The sequence below is a fragment of the Centroberyx affinis genome, unplaced genomic scaffold (genome assembly GCF_046629955.1).
Source record: "Centroberyx affinis isolate AG114_WGS23_722 - 3 ecotype Tasmania unplaced genomic scaffold, CSIRO-AGI_Caff_v1 ptg002349l_1, whole genome shotgun sequence".
NCBI classification, from domain to species: Eukaryota; Metazoa; Chordata; class Actinopteri; order Beryciformes; family Berycidae; genus Centroberyx; species Centroberyx affinis.
The window spans coordinates 14,745-35,487 of NW_027280612.1; the positions used below are offsets into that span (position 1 = coordinate 14,745).

A 20,743-nucleotide genomic window follows, 5' to 3' on the forward strand; every position below is an offset into this window, starting at 1 on the left:
GAGCCTGACACAGCTCAGTTGTTCACTGAGTCAATGCCAGCTGCCTGCTTTGTATTCAAGTCCCCCAGTAGACCTGCGACACAGCCTGTATTACACATCACAAGCACTCAGAGAAAAAGGATACAGCACACACACGTGACCGTGTGCACAGAAAGTCGCCCAGGAAGACACTTTCACAGCACACATACCAGGGTAGACAAATTCCCAAGAATGCACATACATACATACATGCATCCAGACAAAGAAACAAAGAAATACACAGAGTCTCTCTCTGTTTCTCTGGGCATTGTAAAACACATCAAAATGCAACTTACTAAAAAGAAAGAAAAGACACTTCTGTTGAGACTATTTTTAATCTTTTTTTTTTTTTTTACTTTTTCTACTTATACTGTGATGGCAAGCTGAAGGAACCATTCAATAAAAAAAAACCAAGGAACTAATGGCACTGAGTGTACTGCATCAAACGGCCTGTACTCAGACCAGCACATCCACTTGAAATCATTCTGATCTCCTCATCACACTTAGCCCAGCTCAGCACTAAATGATTGCATATATTTTTTTCTATCTCTTAGGGCTTTTGGTCTCTGAACAGTTCCTTGGAAAGAAAGAAAAAAAAAGCATCTAAACATCAAAAGACAGACAGTTCTGATGGAAACTTTTCCCTTATTCATCAATTTTTTTAGCCTCTCATCAAAGAGGATAAGAGGCCATGACAGGGGCCAGTGCCCTATCCATCCATCTATCCATCCCTCCCTCCATCCATCCTTTCTTCCCCGGCTTCTGCCCCTGGCTATTGGCGGTACTTCATAGGGAAATGCCTGTCACTCCTGACTGAGGTACAAATAAGAAAATCTGTAGGATGCCTCGGGGCGCTCACATCCCTTTATCCATTCATCTCTCCCTCTCTTTACTTTTCTCACATGCACAAACAGCTCCAATTTCAAATGGTCATGGGACTTCTGTGATATTGGATTCATGCAATCTGCATCATGGGGAAAACAACATCTGCCACATGGGGTCAGCTCTTACAAAAGTTTGACACTATAAACTCAGTTTGGTGTTGTAACTTGAGGAGTACTGGAATAGTCATCCACATAGTCATAGATGGTCTGGACTCCCAAGAATCACATGATGGTAAATCCATGGGAACAGAATGTGGAAAGACGCTGGCCTTGCTTGTGACAGTGACCTTGAGCTATTCAGCCATAAAGGATAAGTTTGGTGATTTTAGACCTATATATAGCCTAATGTGTCTCTTACATACCTGTTGTACTTGGACCCACAGAGAATATTGACTTGTGTCAGCTGTCGGTTGAAACCGCAAGCTCTGTTGCTAGGCCTCTTGCCTAGCAACAGGAATGCCCGTAAAGCTATTTCTAACAACAACAACAACAAAAAAATGTCAATAATTACGACAACACGCCCTGAAATCAATGTGACAACATGCCCCAACCAGGCATTCCTGACAAAGGTCCCTTCCCTCAGCACAGAGCTTCACCAAACCATTCAAATTGATGATCAGGTTATAGCTGAATGTGTCACTATGTAGAATTATTTTGACTCCTTCATAAGAAAAAAAATGAGAAGAAAAACACCAGTATTTTCATTATTTACTTTCAGGTGTCAAATTTGCTCTTGTTAGTGTGTTTTGACATTTGTATTCAACATAGGTAACCTCTTATTAAGGAAGTAAACATTTGTGTAATTGGACTTTTGGCTCTAAAATATTTAGTTTCAGAAATAAAGCCACTGAGACCCATGTGACAACTTGCCCCACTCTCCCCCACTGCAGGTATGTAAGAGACATATTATATATAGGTCCAAAATCACCACAATTATTTTAAAGTTTTAGTCATGTCTGAATAATAATCACTTTATTTGCCAAGTACAGTAAATGCACAGGGATTTGTGTTGATATTGGTGCAGTTATACAAACAGCTAAGACAGCAACACAGTCTGTACTGTCACACATGGGGAAACAGGACCTTAGATACGGCACAAAGAGACAGTGCAAGACAAACCATGACCTACAAATACAGGGACACTACATGTACTCACTCATTTCTCCCCTTGGTCTTTCCTTAAAGGTTTAATAAAATAAAGGTTTGAACATGACGGATGGGTTAAGTTGGGCATCTTCAACAGCCCCCAAAAGATGCGTGCGTGATTTATTATTGATTCCTCTCCGAAACCGCTCCATTTTTCTTTTTGCGCACCCCCATGAAAGATTCAAAAGACCTGAAGGAGATCCGTAATGCTAAATGCTGTAACTCTCTTCTCCTGACAGTCTTGGCCAGAGTTGACTACAACTTCAATATTGATGTCGAGTAAAGGAAACGGACGGCCCTTTCTTTAGTGCTGCATCATGTATACTTTGAGTTTCTCCAGCTCTTCTTGAGAGGTTCGGCTTTTTTGCACGATTCAACCCAGTCCAACCACGTGTGTCTACTGTCGCCTGCTGACAGGGTCACCTCAGGTCAGATTGAGCACTGTGCACCCATGGGTGTTTCCAAAAAAAGTGACACAGATGAGATACAGATGAGACTTTTGTTGACACATTGGAAACACATTTACAGATGTAATCCTTTATACTTAAGAAAAAAAACATGACCCTGATTTAATTATTCATTATTTCCAAAGTGCATATATGGCATTTTGGAAATAAACTCATTCATTTACAGACCTGGTACCTGTTGCATGTCTAACAGCATTTAACCATTTTAACCATTTTAAGTCATCTGCATGCCCAAATTCCCATTCTTTTATTTAAGCAACAATACCTTTTCTTCAAAATATTCGGTAAATTAAATCCATTGAAGAAAATGTCCATTGAAGAATCGTTCAAATTTTATTGAGCTTACAAATTGAAAACACTGCCATCTTCTGGCAAAGTAAAACCCCTATACTTGACAGTAGTGTGGGAAGAAAAAAACTCTAATGCATTCTGTTTGTTGTTAGGACATTTACTTCTAGGAATTAGGCATTTTGTTCACACAAGACCAGTATATCTCCACGAGGCCGGTGAGAGGATGCTTCAGTGCTTCTTCTTCTCCTGAAATGATAAAAGGACGATGGTGTTACTGCAGGAGGAACATATGATGGATTAAAAAACAGCTCAAGTGCCACAGCTCCTAGTTCTGGTAGCGGCATAAGCCATGACATGCACCAAAATCGCATTCATTTTTTAGGACTGTTACGTAGTCTAGTCAGGCCATGACAGGTCTAACTGCAGTGCGTGTGTGTGTGTGTTGATTTCCAGGGAGGGGATACACTAGACAACAGCTCTTTTATTACTCTCTTATCTGACCTGTTTCTCTTCCCCACCCTGGGCTGGGTTCCTTCCTCTTCGCTACAGTCATTTGCATGGAAAAAACATTATTCATACAACAATGACCAACGCAGAATGCATTGCTCCATTATCACTGCAAAGAAGTGAAAGGAATTCAGTCCGAGCGCAATGGTGAAAAAGCTGATGTGCGATTGGCTGCAGGTTGATACGCTAAAATGCATTTAGATCTGGAAGATAGTCGCTAAACAACATAAGGTGAGTATGTAGAGTATGAGCTATAAATGGAAACAGCGGACACACCCACGGGGCCGGGTGGAGTGTGAGACAGACCAGTTCTAAAGCAGACACCCCCCCCCCCCCCCCAACTCCACCGGTTTGGTTGGTAACCTTTGTAGCTAGGCGTGACCAGTATGTCACCTGTTGAGCTGCATTTTATTGAGTTCAACTGTTCTGGAAAATCCCTGGAGATTTGCAAACAATTGCCATGTTTAATGTAGCGCTGTAATTATAATGCAGGGAAGTCTGCGGGTTGCCGCAAACACTTTCACAAAAGGTGTAAAAGAGTCGAAAGTTCAGTTGGCAATATCCACTGCATCCTACCTCATCACTGCTGGAGGAGGAAGATGAGGATGAGGATGAGGTTGAGGTGTCCGACTCATTTCCATCCTTGTGTTCCTTGTTTTTCTTGTCCTTCTTCTTGTGCTCTTTGCCATCATGGTCCTTTGACTTGTCCTTGCTGTGAGACTTGTCCTTGCTGTGAGACTTGTCCTTGCTGTGAGACTTGTCTTTGCTGTGAGACTTGTCTTTGCTGTGAGACTTGTCCTTGCTGCCACTCTGAAAAAGGCAAATGGGGCTTTTGTGACGACAAGAGATCGATCCGGTTTGCTTAGACATAAGGATCTTGCTAGAGTGCGTTTCAATCATCAGAATTAATTCATCGAGTTAATAGTGTGTTGGCTGCAATACATGGGTCTTTTGCCTCAATAAATGGACATCAAGTCCTGGCCCTGGAGGCCAAAGAGCACAGATTAAGCATGACACCCAGAGAGGTGCTGCCGTCCTCCAAAAACACACTCTAGCCAGGTCTTACTTGGGGAGAACTCTTACATTTATGATTTACTATATTTAAGTGGACATCTTGTCAGAGTGGACATATATAGAGCGCCTACCTCGGACTTGTCCTTGGCCTTGTCCTTGTCCTTGTCCTTGCTGCCAAACCAAGAAAACTTCTGGTCCTGACCAGAAGCATCCTCCTTGCCTACAGCTACACAAAGACAAGGGGGGCAGGTGGAATGCAGGAGGTTTACAATGCCAGAATTGGAATAAAATTGAGGAATAAAAGTTAGAGTTTCATTAAAAGTAAGACAAGCAATTCATTGAGAGAATGGTTTGATTGACAAAAAAAAACCAGCAGAAGGGGAAATTCAGTCCAACCAAATGAGACTGCAAGGTTTCAAGTAATGCTGGTGGGGATTTTTGACGAACTTTAAATAGCCTAGTTCACTATCTTACTGGAATGTTTTTCTGGTCAGTCAGCAATATAGCCTACATCAACATTATTATTACTATTGTCTACAGGTGACAAGTTATTTTTGGCTGTTTTTTCACACACCAAATGTTGGAAACTTAAACCGACCGTTCTGCTTCAATTCCAGTTACCGCATCTTGGAAACTATTAAGAAGTTGGACATGTTGGCTACAGAAGACCAATATCCCCAAACCCAGTCTGTATCAATGCATATTAAGAAAAAAACATCAAGTAAACAAGTAAATCGGAGCCTACCTGACTCCAAGTCGAAAGACATTGTCGCTTCTGTTAGAGCACCTGTGCAAGTAAGCAGCAAGCGACAATGCAAACTGACAGGCTGCTTTTCACATAAACAGGAAAACTGGATTGACCGCACCTCTCCACGCCCAGCGACCACACGTATCCCACAGCGTGCCTCCAGGTGTGCTGCGTGACGTAACCTTTTGCTACGTTCAAGTGCTGTCGGAAATATCGGACTTATGACAGTTCACCCAACAGAGTGGAAAATAGGCTATGATTGGGGAAAATAATGATAGCGTATAATAATGGGAAAGTGGGAATTTTCGATGATAAGTTGCCGAGATGAGTTTATGGAGGAGAGCATGGAAGCTGTGTCAACAACTGATGGTGCAAGTGATATATTTATTGATATATGTTTGACATTCTATGTAGGCCTAAATAACTGGCATTGTTGCATGCTTCTGTTTTGACTTTTATTTGTCATGTATTAGGTTGTTATTCCTAAGTAAAACATCTTAATTCTGCTGCAGCAGCACAAAATGTCTTTCCACAATCAAACAGTCACCAAAAAGGTATTTTGTTACATCGTCCACTTCCACTATGTTACTGTTTCAAAATAAAAGCACTTGAATGTGCGACAAATTGTGCTTTCGACTTCCTGTCTTGGAAGTAGGAACTTACGAGGAGCAGTTGAAGGCAGCATATCAAGCAGACACTTTCTGGTTTCATCCTGTGAGCTCTTTTATCAGTTGTTGTGGATGAATCTGTTCCTATAATTTGTTGAAACGTTTTATTTCACCCTACACTACCGTCGTGTTTTCTACAGTTTTATTCTCAAATAGCCTACAACAATAACATATATTTAGCCAAAAACAACAATAATGTTGACATTAATGCTGATTCAAGACCTTTCCACATTCTGATCAGTTCAGGAAGGACCTAGCCCATATTTTGTTCCTTTTTACAATACACATGCACATAAATCCTCTCCTGTTACATCACATCTTTGCAAAGCTGTGTCACAACTTCTCAACAGGGCGAAGGCTGCGTTCCATGTGAAGTAATTACAGTGTCAGCATTTCCAAAAGCTGTTCTAGGCCTAATGCACTGTACAGAACTACAGTTGCTAATAATTGAATATGCTTATTCTACACTATACTACATGCCATACTGTAATAATAATAACAATAGTTATAATGATAATAAGAAGAAAAAGAAGAAGAGGACAAATAAACACATAACACAAAATAAATAAAATCATGTATTTTTATTCCCCTAACATTTGCATTTTCTTTTGATTTGACTGGAGAATTTATGCACATTTCTTCCACAAATACACTTTTTAATCACATAAAGCCACTGATAACGCCGCCATTTTGCATAATTATATCCCATATCCTGTGCATTTCCATCATGTCAGGACACATCTTTACTCAGCGACGACCTCTCTTCCCCACAGTAGACACTGATAAGTTGTGAATGGATGCATTTGTCTCACATGAAATCAAGGTCCTCTGAGCATTATTAGAGCAGATTTTTTTGGATTAAAGCATTCTCAAACCATCTTATTCTACCACCAAAACCCAGTAAAAGCCTGTTTATCAGTAACGGCTACACAGATCGATGTCATCTCACTGATGGTAAGGCTTGGGGCCTCTTAGTAGATCACTAGAGGTGAGGTGGGTGGTGCGGCTCCCTGGGTCTCCCAGCCTCCTTGGGCTCCCTATCAAGGACTCCATGGGGCTGACGGGCCGGCGGATGGGGTCTCTTCGGTCAGAGGGACTCAGCCTGGAGCCAGATGGGCCCATCACAGACTCGAATCGGGAAGGCTTGGAGTCGGCCAGGGGATTCAGAGGCTCCAGCTTCAGGACGGGTTTGGAGGGGAGCGATACAGAGGAGAGGACCGGGGGATTCAGAGGCTCCAGCTTCAGGACGGGTTTGGAGGGGAGTGATACAGAGGAGAGGACGGAAGTGCTGCTAGGCCTGGAGCTGCTGCTGCCAGCGGCTGAGCTTTCACCGCCGACAGGGAGTGAACCCTCCGTCTTTGGCTCCACGCTTTCCTCAGGGCCATCCTGGAAGAAGAGGGATAGGACATTCAATGAATTCAACAGTAAAATGCATGGTATCAAGGTGGGAATCAGCGACAGTCCATGGGTTAGAGAGCCACTAGGTTGGCCCTGCTTGTGAGGAGAAATACAGTCATTTAAAAATAATAAAGGGGGTTTTGTTCATAAATTCAGCAGTTTTGAAGTTTGTCAAAGTCTGTGTGGAACCTTTACAAATCTCTTTATATCTCTTTCTTCAACTTGACCAAAGATGTCACCTAGGCTCCAAAAATGAATGCAAGTCTATAATCATCCTTAATATTGCTCTCAGAATTCACATTAAAATAAAACTCACTTTCTTTTTCTTCTCGTCCTTTTCACTCCCTGATGAGCCTGAACTCTGGAAAGCAAGCAGAGAGCCAATAAGATCCTGCCGTTCCCCTTCATGTGGAACATAATCTGATGAGATTTCCTTTTCATATGTAATTTACCTTTTTCTTCTTCTTCTTCTTGTCCTTTTTGTTCTCCTTGTCACTGCCGCTGGAACTGTCAGATGAGCTTGATGAACTTGAGCTCGAGTCCTGCTCCAATAAAGAGGGTGAAACATTCCATTATTCACCTTTTATAACGTGGTATAATGGCATCGAATGGTTTTCTTTCTCACACGCTGAATTACCTTCTTTTTCTTCTTCTTTTTGTCCTTCTTCTTCTTCTTCTTTTTCTTATCATCATCACTGCTAGAAGAATCTGAATCCTAGATGGGTGTGAATATGGTAATTGTTGAGTCCTTGGGCCTTAATTTGGATGTAAGCTCAATAACGCATGGGCTTGATTCAAATTTATGCCTGACCAAAACGTTTGAATTTAATTTAATGTTAAACTTTTTACACTTTGGAATAAAATGGACTTATACATTGCATAAGAAACCTCCCATCCTTAATTCTTGGTTAGGGTTAGTATCTTAATAGTAGCACTTAGTATACCTTAATTCAAACTTATAGCTCTATTGGAAAATAATTCACATTTGTGTCAGTGAGGAGAAAGGCTGCTGTGGACAAATGCCAAAACATCCACCCTGCTTTACCTTTTTCTTGTCTTTCTTTTTCTTCTTCTTCTTATCTTTCTTCTTCTTCTTTTTCTTCTTATCATCATCACTAGAAGAATCAGAGGAAGAAGAAGACGAAGAAGAAGAATCCTGGACAGAAAAGAGAAATGATGTCATATGTCACATTCCGCTAACAGTAATGACACAGTCTAAGCACTGACAGCCATACATACATCCTTCTTTTTCTTTTTCTTCTTATCTTTCTTCTTCTTCTTCTTCTTCTTCTTATCGTCGTCACTGTCGGATGAGTCCTGAACATAAAGGGGAAAACATATTGTCTAGAACAGTACAAAGAGATCATTTTTGCACTGTGATAACCAGTAAGAATTCTTCGTCACAGCTCCTGCAGCCTTCAGACACACTGTGACTTCACTTCTTTCACTCCACTGCATCTTCTGTTCACAGCCCATCTGATGTCTGGCTTTTTTTCATTTTTTGTCAATTTTGAATGGGCAAAAATGGCTCAAATTTTGTTTCAAAACTGTGCAACCAATTGTATTGACCTAACACTTGGTACTGCAGCTTGTGACACATAATGTGTCTTGGGAATGGTCTCCCTAGGGTACTCAGATAATGTCCCAAACCCATCCACACTACACTTTCATAATTTGAACAGGTGGAATTTGTTACACTATTTTTGTAAGATATTTATGGACAAAGATTGTTATTCATTGTCAAACTGTCTGTCACATGAACTATCAGGTTGCTGTCTTTCTTTTTTTTTAAAGATTTATTTTATGCTTTATTAGACAGAGATAGTGAGAGAGAAAGGAATGTATGGGAGAGAGAGAGGGGAGGACATGCAGCAAATGACCACAGGGTGGATTTGAACCCGGGTCGCTGCGGGAAGGACTGAGCCTTATATGGTACGCGCTGTACTCGGTGATCCACCGGGCGCCCCAGGTTCCTGTCTTTCTCATGGTGTTTAACTTTTGTATCTGGGATCTATTGTTGACCTTGTGCTCACCTCACCAACACCCTCTAAAGAGGAAGTTGGACTGGAGCCGCAACATAACAAAAAATAACATTTCTTTTTATCCTTATTTTTCTTGTAATCCTCTCTACCAGATTAACCATAATCAATAAATCAATAAATATATAATGTAGATATACACAGACAAATGAAACTAAACAAATGATTCTAGTTGTGCTGCCAAACTGAGTGTGCAATCCTAATATCAGACTAAAAGCTTCCAGTACCACCTCCTTCTTTTTCTTCTTCTTCTTCTTATCCTTCTTCTTTTTCTTCTTATCATCGTCACTGTCAGAGTCAGAATCCTGCCACAGAACATATTATTTTCCACCATGTAACTGCGTGTTTAAAGTCCAACATAATAAATATATCTGTGTATGCATGATATTGTGAGGAGCTTTGGATAAAAGTCATCATTAGATGGCATTTGTCATTGCACCTCTCTGCAGCATGGCATATTGGATTTTCACATAGGTTCAACAATAACATAAATCTTCTCCTCACCTTCTTCGTATCCTTCTTCCTCTTCTTTTTCTTATCTTTCTTCTTTTTGTCCTTTTTCTTTTTCTGATGTAAGCAAAAATGTGTTCAGAATAAACCATAAAACCATTTATCTCCTGGTGATTGACACCTGAAGTGTGTGTGTGTGTGTGTGTGGCCTCACCGTGTCATCATCACTATCAGAGGAGGAGGAAGAGGAGGAAGAGGAGCTGTCATCAGAAGAGCTGTCCTTCTAGAAAGCATATCAGTGAGTCAGTGGTCAGTCAGAGAGGCTCATGGGAAGATTCTCAGGGTTTTATATGTCAGTGCCACCCAGACTTCATCCCTACACTTCATCCCTACACTAGCCTGGATCAATCACTCCTTTTCATTTCCACTGGTTAACCACAGGAACCATTTGAATTTCATGGGACTGGCAGTAATTTCCTCTGAATGGGCAATTTGAGCACAGAGGTATTAAACACTTTGATTGGACTCTCCTGTTTGTGGGTGTAAGGAGGATGAAGTTAAACCAACAAAACAGTATAACAGAACAGTGGTGGAAAGACCACCATCATTACATAAGAGCACGTCAAGTGATTTAAAAGACAATCAGGAACGATTTAGGCTGGTGATTGAAAAATCATCGATCCAGGTGATGAATTCCTGAGGCTGGATCCAGGTTATAAGGCATATTTGCTATCATGTGCCATTTTATCCAAAAATCTCCACCATCAGCCTATTCATGAATTAACTCATCAATTCAAATTCAACTGAAGAATTGGAACTGGAAGTTGAAAAAACCTACAGGAAACAGAATTGGAATTGAATTGGAATCTAAGGGAGTTGAATTTAATTCAATGAAATTCTGTGAAATTCTGTGTTGTTTTTTTTCTTACCACATATTTGAGATTACACATAGTGTTATATATAACACTGAATATCATAAAATGTTAAAGGTACCTTTCAAGTGGTACTTGATGCATAACATGTAATCGTAACCCATACATTATGACTGAATGTATTTGATTTAACTGTCTTTTATTTGATTCATAATGTTTGATTTATTATGTTTAGCAAGTCAAGACAAACTCTCTTAGAAGTGGAATTTCATGGACTTTCCTGTCATTCCAATTCTGTTTCCTTAGAGCTGGGTGACATTCCAATTCAAGTTCCAACTCCAGGAATTGAATTGGAATTTACCATGCATTCTCAGTTCAATTCATGAATGGCCCCATCCCTGACCATTAGTGCATACATGGTTAATTGGTAAGCACACAATATTTGTAGACTCTCACCTTCTTCTTTTTCTTTTTCTTCTTCTTGTCATCTTCGCTATCAGAAGACGAGGAAGAGGAAGAAGAGCTGGAATCCTGCAGAGAGAGAGAGCTGAGAATGATATAACACCAATACAACACACAGCTGAGCCATTCATCAACAACACAAACAGAAGGGGATTTGTGGATGTGTTTTGAGGACACAAACCTTATCCTTCTTCTTCTTCATCTTCTTTCTCTTCTTCTTCTTCTTTTTCTCATCTTCACTGTCTGAGGAGGAGCTGTCAGAGGAGGAAGAGGAGGAGCTGGAGGAATCCTATGGATAAAATGTATCAAAATTAATATCATATACAATTTCTTCCTCTGGATGTCTCTGTTCTGTCCTTTGAAGAATAGTTGCTGTATTTGAGTTCTGTTCAGCGTATATATCTTAAAAATATAATATTCTGTGCACTGTACCATGCTCAGTATACTGTGTTGTTTTTCTGTATAATGATGTTTGAAAAATATTTGCCTATACTGAGGCAGCTTACTGATCCGCAGGCACACCACCATTTGCAAAGGTCTCTTTACCTTTTCCTTCTTCTTCTTCTTTTTCTTCTTCTTGTCTTTTTTGTCATCATCGCTGTCAGAAGAAGATCCAGAACCAGAATCCTGTTGCAAAACAAAACAAAAAAAGAAAATGAAAAGGTAAAACATGCTGTGTAACATTACTATATTATGTATTAACAAATCTTACATCAATTCATTGTGATAATCATATACTATAATATTGTATAATGCCAATACAAATGGCTAAATTCTGTGCTATAAAACTATGTTTTGGGGCAGCAAAGACCAAAGCATTCATCATATTTATATATTTGTTCTCTTTGTAGCACAGTAGACACACTGTAACATGTTTACCTTTTTCTTCTTCTTCAACTTCTTCTTCTTCTTCTCCTTGTCTTTGTCCATCCCTCCTTCTCCCTCATCATCACTCAGGTGTCCCTCCTCCATACCATCAGCTGAACAGGAGACATTATTACATAATTACCAAAAACAAAGTCTATACTTTTCCAAACCTCCAATCACATGTTGACTGGTCGATCAGCCACAGCAGCACACATACCAGTGAATTCAGAGTCCAGTTTGCTGTCTTCTTTTGCTTTGTCCTTCTTGAGCTGTCATGAAAAAGCAAAGGAATTAGTTTGTGTGTATGTGTATGTGCATGTATGCGTGTGTGTGTGTGTGGTGTGTGTGTGTGTGTGTGTGTGTGTGTGTGTGTGTGTGTGGGCTTCACCTTGTCATCATCTTTCTTTTTATCTCCATCGCCACTTGGCCCTGCACTCTCACCACCTGCAGACAGGGGACAGAGTGTGTATGAACTGGTTTGATCACACTTAGAGCTTGTTGCTGCAGTTCGCGTCTCTGTCTATTTCCAGTCACCGAAACACAGCAGGAACTCACCAGCAGCTGACAGAGCAGCAGCACTGCTGAGCTCATCCTTCTCCTGTTCATCCTTCTCTTCTCCCTGTGAAACAACACAAACACAATCAGACTTTTTTATTTAGTATCTTACATACTGTACCTTAGTAGAGTCATTTTGTCTCGGATTCCCCCTGCAACTCTACACACACACACACACACACACACACACACACACACACACACACAGAGAGAAACACACACAGACACACACAAGTGGACACACGTACAGTATATACAGGCAAACATGCGCACACACACACACACACACGCACATGCACACTCACATTTTATACAAAAACAATGTTAACAAATGTTGTTTGTGCCATATATATCCATATATATTACAAAACACACAATTTTGCAATTGTTTTTTACAAAAAGTGTTCACTAATCCAAATATTAGAGCAGTATAATCAGTGTAGAGTGTAAAGTAAACATGCGGTGTCTCTGCAGTAGAATACATGTGGAATACAGCTGAGCTACAGTATGAGCTGATGTGGTGAGAGAGTATGGTAAGACTATGAATCTTCTCATAGCATTCTCTTACAGGTCCAGACAGGTACAGTAGCTAGCTGCCCACTTTCTGTCCTGTGTGACAACACTGAGGAGGCGCACTGTTGGGAAATCTGCCTTTTCTTCACTACTAACTCTAGAGCCACGCATTATGAAAGGGAAAGATTTATATTTGTTGTGTAACTTAATGAAAAGCAAATCTGTGCTATGCAGAAAAAAAGGAGAAATGGGATTTGACTCAGCATTCCCAGAATAAATGAAATGCCTTGCAATGTTCACATGATGAGCGACCTCGCTCCTGACCTAAAAACCTGCTGCCTGACTGAGTTTACAGACTTCAGACTTTCTGGAAACAAAGAAGGGGAAATATACCTTTTTCTCATCCTTATCCTTCTTCTTCTTCTTTTTCTTGTCCTTCTTCTTCTTGTCTTTGTCGCTGTCAGAGGATGAAGAGCTAGAATCCTGTGTCAACAGAGTTTTTATTTTCATTTCCATAAATAAAGCATCTGTTGGCCATTCATGCATTCATTTGAAATTATTTACATTAACACAAGTCATGCATTAATTACACTTGGCAATAATGATCTATATACAGCTGCTTTTTTTTTTTTACAGTGTAATTACAAAATGCATTTGTTACTATAGGTTTAGCTGAACATGATCAACATACCTTCTTCTTCTTCTTCTTCTTTGTCTTCTTTTTCTTCTTCTTCTTTTTCTTCTTGTCATCTTCGCTGTCAGAAGAGGAGGATGAGGAGGAAGAGCTATCTGAAGAAGAGGAGCTGGAGTCCTGAGAGAGAAGAACAAACCGATATAAACTTGCAAAGCAGATCAGACACCCACCAGTGTCAAACAATTGCCACTATATGGTGATAACAAAATGTTTGGAATCATACCTTCTTCTTCTTCTTCTTCTTCTTCTTCTTTTTCTTCTTCTTCTTCTTCTTCTTTTCATCCTCACTGTCTGAGGATGAGCTGTCAGATGAGGAGGAGCTGGAATCCTGGGACAGAGGCAACAGAGAAGTAAATATTCAGTTATATGTTTATAAGTTATGGTTTCTGAGTGATTAAGATATCATTGCAGAATGCAGTTCACAAGTTAATGCTTCAGTGTTGTTATAACAAGTATGACTTTTTGATCTGTGCTAGTCCCACAAATAACAGACTGGCGATGAGACAGTTGTGTATTTGCGGTATATTGTAGACATGTTTGGCATACCTTCTTCTTCTTCTTCTTCTTCTTCTTCTTCTTGTCCTTCTTCTTCTTCTTCTCTTTCTTCTTGTCATCTTTGCTGTCTGATGAGATGGACTTCTGAAGTAGAGAAAAAACACATTTATTTGGAGAAAAAATGTCCTTACCCTGTGTTCAGCAGACAATATTTAAACACCATTTACATTACAGTTTACATTTTAGCCATTTAGCTCACACTCCTATCTGGTGAAAAGCTTAAATTCCTCGATCATCAACATTACAAGCAACCAAAAGTAAGAAGTCAAAGGGTCAAAGCCATAGAGTCAAGACAATAGATGTAAAAAAAAATCCTGTTTTTCTGTGTTTTTTCATACTGCATCCATCTCCTTAATGATGAGTTCAACAGAAGCAGCATGGTTAACATTTCATCTGAGTGTCTCACCTCGCTTACCTTCATGCCTTCTGTAGATATCGGTTCCATCTCGCCATCTGGACCTACAAACAAGCATTATGTCTGCTTTAATGAATGGACAAATACTTTCCATGCTGGGATTCAAAAAAACACTTTCTATATGGTGCATTTGGATCTGAAACTAAAAACTTTTTAGGAACATTTTGGCCTGAGAACCTCAGATGGCCTCAGATCTCATATCATTACTGCAGGGTGAACCATGCATTTATGAATTTAAACACTGTGATTTGAATATTGTTCATGGCCTCTAGGATGATTCTATCGACCTTAAATATATAACAATCATACAAACTTTGAAGTAAATGAGAAGCACTGAAATCTGAGGAATTAAGTTTTTACACGGTAACAGCAGTCACCACAACAGTAGTGATATACTATTCTAGTAAGAATAGCACTAGGGGCTGTAACACAGACCTTTATGTCCAGTATAAAAATCATTATTTGCTGAATCTAAGGGGAATTTTAACAATAATATTTCATTTAAAAGCACAACAGACAAGATGAATTGAACACTTCTTTTGATTTTTTTGGCCAACATACTTGCAAACCACATCACCATTCTTTCTGTAACTGTTAATGCGCAGAGCTTCCAAATGCACTACCTTGCTGAGATTTGAAAACATAAAACAGACTCACTTTGCTCTTTTTCTAAAGGCTTCAACTGGGAAATAGTTTCACTTACCAGACTGAGATATGACAGTGCTGTCCCAGACATATTCCTTCTCCTCATCCTTTTGCTTTGTCTTCTTCTCCTTTTTCTTCTTCTTCTTCTTCTTCTCATCCTGCAAGCGAATGTTGAGGGGAATCTTTAATTATTCTAGTTTAGCACTGAAACAGGCAAAATCAAACACTGATTGATGCAGTGAAATAAGACCAAAGCTTATCTGTGCAGAACGAGGCTGTGAGTTTTAGAATTTTTTATTTGTGTTATTTATGTCTATGAAGCTTGTTTGGCAAGGTAGTGTCTTTGCGCAATCTAACCATCTGCATATATTTATTTAAAATATATTTAATAAAGATAAAGCCATCAGAAACAGGGCCTGGTGCCACCTACAAAGTACATATGAAACATTTGGAAAACTAACATCCACACCCACTCTGGATATGCAGCCACAACTAACACATGTAATGTCATGCACAGGCAACACTGTGGGTATGAGGCATATTAAACACATACTGGATGCATGGACATATTATATATATCCATGTATGTGAGCATGCACATGTAGCAGAGAGATGTTATTACACTAGATTATGAACGGGGACCCTTACTGTGAAATATAAAAGCAGGTATGCAGAGGTCTTTTATTTTGAAGAGCAAAGTTGATCAACACCTCCTGTTTTCATTTTGTTTTATTATTTTTATCTTCCAGGTGAGTATATTGTATGTATTTTCTTTTATGTAGAAATGTGTCATCCTTGAAATAAACAGCGCAGAATAACACCCGCTACATACACATACACACACACACACGTTTTGTGATGCCTGAAGGTTTCTGAGGCTAAATAAAGCCAAGTAGATCACAGATAAATGTTTAAGCTGAGTGTTTTAGTCCCTCACGTCTTGTAATAGATAAGTGTTTGAAAGGTTATGCCTTTCAAACAACTAGTCAATGAACAGGTCAATCCTATCAGATGTTTGAAGGGAGTGGAGAAGTGGGTGGGGAATGCACAAGGTTTCTTTGCCGTTACTCGTTCATCAAAAGCTTGCGAGAGCCAAGCCACTTGCTTTTCCTGAGTCTCCTGATTTCCCACCCACACCCACAGGAGACAGGCAGGAAGTAGTGCAGCACCTGCACTGGCTGGCTGAGTACATTTGGTGACATCTTACTGCATATCATTCAGATCAAATGGTATCACGTCACCATGTGATTGCAGTTATTTGGATCAAAGTGTTATCAAGACTAGACTAAAAAAAGAGAAGGGAGTGAATGCTGCTTTTGGGTTTATTTGTGTGCTCTTTAGTTTGGAGGTATTGCAAAGCTTAAGCTGTTGACAAAGCAGCCCATGGGGAGGGGCTGCTGTGCTGATCCCCAAACTTGCCAAAGACGACAATGAATGCTCAATTTTTAGATTGCTAAATATAGCCAAATTGACAGCGATTCCAGATTTAATATTTCACTTCAGAGACTGCATTGTCTGACAAAATCAAATATCCTCACCTGAGGCAGCGACATAGTTAGAGGGCCTACCGATCTCTTATGAGCTGCTGTGAAATTGTTTGTGCTTACGGCAAGGGAGCTAATTTAGCGGTGCCACGGGAAAGACTTCCCGCGGATTAAAAACACACACGACTGATTGGTGGCAGAGCGGAGAGCAGTCGTGCCCCATGAACCAATCAGATCTACATTCTCTCTAATTGCTTCATTTGGGGGATATTCTGGCTTTAGTGGAAAAGACAGAGACTTCCTGAGAGCTGAGCACATGACAAAAGAGCTCAGTCTTCTATTTATGATGCATGAAAAACACAACAACTCTTCCTCGTTATGTTGAGTAAGTCACCAGCAGAGCGGTTACTAATGAAAATATGCAAGTCTAGGCCTAATAGGGAGAATTTCTGTGGTATTGAAAAATATGTGATGAGGACAACTAGTGTATGACATGTCACAGCAAGACAAGAGTAAAAAGAGTAAAAAGGCACCATTTTACACTCTATATTTCGATTCAAAATGGGCTATTATATAGTGAAAGGATAACTAATTTCTACTAATAATGATCAGTGAAAAAGGTTAAAGCGTCAATAATGATGCAATCCTGGATCAACGCTTTCCAGACTCCCACACCGCCCAAAAAGCCACAACTTACCTCACTGTCGCTGTCTGAAGAGCTGCTAGAGGAAGAGGAGGAGGAGGAGGAGGAGGAGGAGTAGGAGGAGGAGGAAGAGGATGATGAGGAGGAGGAAGATGAAGATGAGCTGGAATCCTGTTGAAAAAGAGGCGGGGAAGTTATTGCTCAAGTTTGTGTAAATAGCGAGGAGGTTTATTTATACCCGCCTTTTGTCGGTGAAAGTGATAAACGAGAGACGAAATGAATGAGTCACTGCACACGAGCACTGTGGAACAATGCTTTGTCATAACCAGTTGGAGATATAGCAGTTTGGCTGGCAGCAGATGGGAGGGGCTGTTCAGGGGAGTTTTCAACACACAAAGGAATGTTTTACCAGAAAGTCACACACACACCAATTCCAGCCAATTAAATTTCTTGCAAGAGTGAGAGTTGATCCATATTTTCCTCAACTGGATGCCACTTCCAGTCCCAACTCTCCCCTGTTTGACTGGCTGTAGTTGGTGTTCTTTAAGCCTTCTATCCTACTTTCTGCCCTCTGTCACATGAAGTCATCAGGCTGGATTTGTTTCTGGTATCCAGCCCTCTAGGTGTGTGGCTTCCAATCAAGACAACACCCTCAAGTAACCATGGGATCTACTGACTGTTTTGCAGTGACTATTCCTTAATCTGATTAGACATGAGGATAGATTTGGGGTGTGTGTTTTTTTCCCCTTTCAGCGCTCTCTGTCCCATTTTTATTAATGCAACGTCATTGTGAGTTTTCAGTATATACTCAGTGCTGGTAAAGGAAAAAAGTGGCTTTGAAGAGAGATTTTCCATAGTCATTAGAACAATTAGGCTCCAACTAGGCTTTGTCCTGCAATTGCAGGCTTACAGTTCAATTGAAAGCCAGATTCTGTTTGTTTACAGTAAAGAAATGATCTTTCTCCAATTAGAGCTGACTTCAAATCCATGTTTTTTTTTGTTTTTAATGACTGAATGACTTTGTTCTGCAAGTAGCAGCGCATGTGGATTGGTTAGTGATGAAGATCAGCTTTTCTGAGACACGTACCTTCTTCTTCTTCTTCTTCTTTAGTTTCTTCTTTTTCTTCTCCTTCTTGCCTATCCCCTCATCCTCGCTGTCTGAGGAGGACAGAGAGCTGTCAAATGAGTACAGCTCCTGATGAAAGACAAAAAGAGAAAGGAGGGATTATTTGCGGTGACATTTACAGCCTTCAGAATCTTGTAAAACACAAACAGGGCTTGAGAGCATTCTTCAAGGGTTCTTGTCATTCTCACAGTGAACTTTTTAGCCTTTCACCTTTAGTTTCAGAAATTCAGTCTTGGCCTTTTAGAAATGCAGAAATGTATTCCAAAAGGAGATAGCCACCATTTGAAACATGTAACACTTGAAGAGTTTCATTCCACATTGCTATATATAGGTATTTGTTTTCAATATTTAGTTAATATTTAATATCGCAAAACAACAGATGATTATACCTTAAAAAGTGCCTTTTTTTATAAGAAATGGTCTCAATATGACTCATAACTTTGAGAGTAACCCAAAATGTTCTTTACTTTTATGCAACATATTATTTTGCAAGTGTAGGTGTGTTTTAGAGATGTCGTGGCTATATCTCATTTTGAATTGAAAATCCTCACACAGTAAAATGAACTACTTTTCTTCCAAATGGATATATGGTGTCATTCTTCCAGTGTGTCTCCTGCTCACCTGTCTGTCTCCTGCCCCTGCAGGGTATTTGGGCTCACTCTTGTCTCCATCCAGCTTGCCCAGGTCAGCAGGCTGGCCTGCCTCAGCTGCCGGCTGCACTCCACCTGTAAGGACCCGCACTGGCTGGCCTGCACCTCCACCTCCATCTGCTCCGCCTGGAGCTACACAAGCACAGAGAGGTGTTTCAGAGCCTTGGTACACTGACACAACTAACTCTGATCTGTACTTTTCATTTGAAATCATAAAAGTCAGGAAGTAATGAGCAGCCAATATCAAACTTTATAGACAATCTGCTGTTAAAAGTCTACCTTTGATGGACTAGATTTCTGTGATGCTACCAGTGATGACATTCAGATATCAGTGTATCAGTGTAAGTATAGCCTCTCCAAGGATCCACATCAACATTGGTTGTATCATACAATATGACTGAGGGAAAGGGTAGGACTGCACTTCCTTATTTTGCGACTTCCTTAAAGTGGACAGCCAGGTAGAAAAAAAAAACCATGTAGGTATCAAAATCAATTATTTGGTCTTAATGAATGGATCAAATGGTGCACTACAGGCTTTTCTCTGTCCTTTGCGATATAACTAGTGAATTGCTTAACTATTACATTGCAGAACAGCAGCACGCCAAGGTGCCACACCCCTGACAGTAAAAAGGAAAAAAGGCTCTATGGCTTTGTTATATGTAAACATGCAGTATCAACCACAGGAACGTTTTTATAAAAAACAATCATATATGGACCATTGGTTTTCTCTTCTGAAATGCTGGCTCACCCAATATACAAAAGAGATGAGCCAAAATTGCATCCAAAAGTCATCAAACTGTAAAGTGCATGATAACTATGGTAGACTGCTGAAAGTGATTATGGCCAAAGTCAAGACAGCAAACCTTTGGGTCGGCTGGACTCCATTCAGCTCCAGTCCGCTCCTCACTTCAGGGATCCGGCTCTCATCTGACTCCCAGACCCACCTGTAGACGTCTATGACCAAGGTGTGAGGAGTCCTTTAGCTCTGGGAGCTATATAGAAAAGGAAATAGGGCCAAATGTCAAGCCAGCCATAATACAAATTGAAACTTCCCCTCACAAATGTCAAAATAAAAGCTCTCATTGATGAACATAATCTTTTATAAAACAAAACGGTTGTGTCTACTTTACAGCTATAAACCTCACTCTGTATTTAATCAAATCATTCCATTGAGTATTTTCATACGAGTTTTGTTGTTCTGTACGCCCCAGTACTTGCTTAATCTTTTCTTCTCAAGAGTGACTAATTGTACACTTTTATTTTGAAGGCAAAATCGTCTACATTCTGGTGTCATTCTGGCTAACCCTAAAAATGGGTTGGTCTACCTGTGTGCTCAACAGGTAAAGCCGGTTTACTGCCTATGTTCACTGGAAAGCATTTGCATTGCAAGTGTCACAGCTGCAGGAGAAAACTGGACTCACGTTTGCGTTTATCTTCTATTACTTTTGAACAGTGTCAGCAATTTTACAATACTGAGTTTCAACCGGTTTCAACCGAGGTAGCATGGCGAGATCCTTTCCCTTCTATAGTCTATTCTACGAAATACAATAATCCTATAACACTTTTTAGAAGGATGTTAGCTACTGGCTCAGCACACCAATACTTTAAAAGTAGAAGGGCATTTCTCAAAAG

At 40.1% G+C, this 20,743-nt stretch overlaps 2 protein-coding genes across 11 annotated transcripts; both read right to left on the reverse strand.

Moving 5' to 3' along the window:
- Positions 1-2,825: 2,825 nt before the first annotated feature.
- LOC139655881 (uncharacterized) lies at positions 2,826-5,203 on the reverse strand. 2 transcript variants are annotated; one of them, XM_071533275.1, is made up of 4 exons: positions 5,073-5,203; positions 4,459-4,553; positions 3,890-4,123; positions 2,826-3,049 (listed from the first exon to the last, which is right to left on the reverse strand). In XM_071533275.1, exons 1-4 carry the CDS (start codon positions 5,092-5,094, stop codon positions 3,035-3,037), a joined length of 366 nt encoding a protein of 121 aa, XP_071389376.1. In that variant the 5' UTR covers positions 5,095-5,203; the 3' UTR covers positions 2,826-3,034. The 2 variants fall into 2 exon arrangements, with proteins under 2 accessions (XP_071389376.1, XP_071389375.1); XM_071533274.1 differs by having other exon boundaries at positions 2,826-3,052.
- Positions 5,204-6,305: 1,102 nt separating this feature from the next.
- LOC139655884 (cylicin-1-like) lies at positions 6,306-20,108 on the reverse strand. 9 transcript variants are annotated; one of them, XM_071533284.1, is made up of 26 exons: positions 19,975-20,108; positions 19,083-19,243; positions 18,423-18,530; positions 17,390-17,506; positions 15,267-15,366; positions 14,564-14,607; positions 14,140-14,229; positions 13,817-13,921; positions 13,591-13,710; positions 13,293-13,382; positions 12,387-12,450; positions 12,220-12,275; positions 12,049-12,100; positions 11,844-11,944; positions 11,511-11,591; positions 11,146-11,253; positions 10,959-11,033; positions 9,845-9,913; positions 9,685-9,747; positions 9,411-9,485; positions 8,381-8,458; positions 8,187-8,297; positions 7,779-7,856; positions 7,594-7,686; positions 7,458-7,502; positions 6,306-7,129 (listed from the first exon to the last, which is right to left on the reverse strand). In XM_071533284.1, the coding sequence occupies exons 1-26, from the start codon at positions 19,994-19,996 to the stop codon at positions 6,689-6,691; spliced, it is 2,547 nt and encodes an 848-aa protein (XP_071389385.1). In that variant the 5' UTR covers positions 19,997-20,108; the 3' UTR covers positions 6,306-6,688. The 9 variants fall into 9 exon arrangements, with proteins under 9 accessions (XP_071389385.1, XP_071389384.1, XP_071389382.1 ...); XM_071533283.1 differs by having other exon boundaries at positions 14,140-14,232; XM_071533281.1 differs by having other exon boundaries at positions 14,555-14,607.
- Between the last annotated feature and the right edge of the window lie 635 nt (positions 20,109-20,743).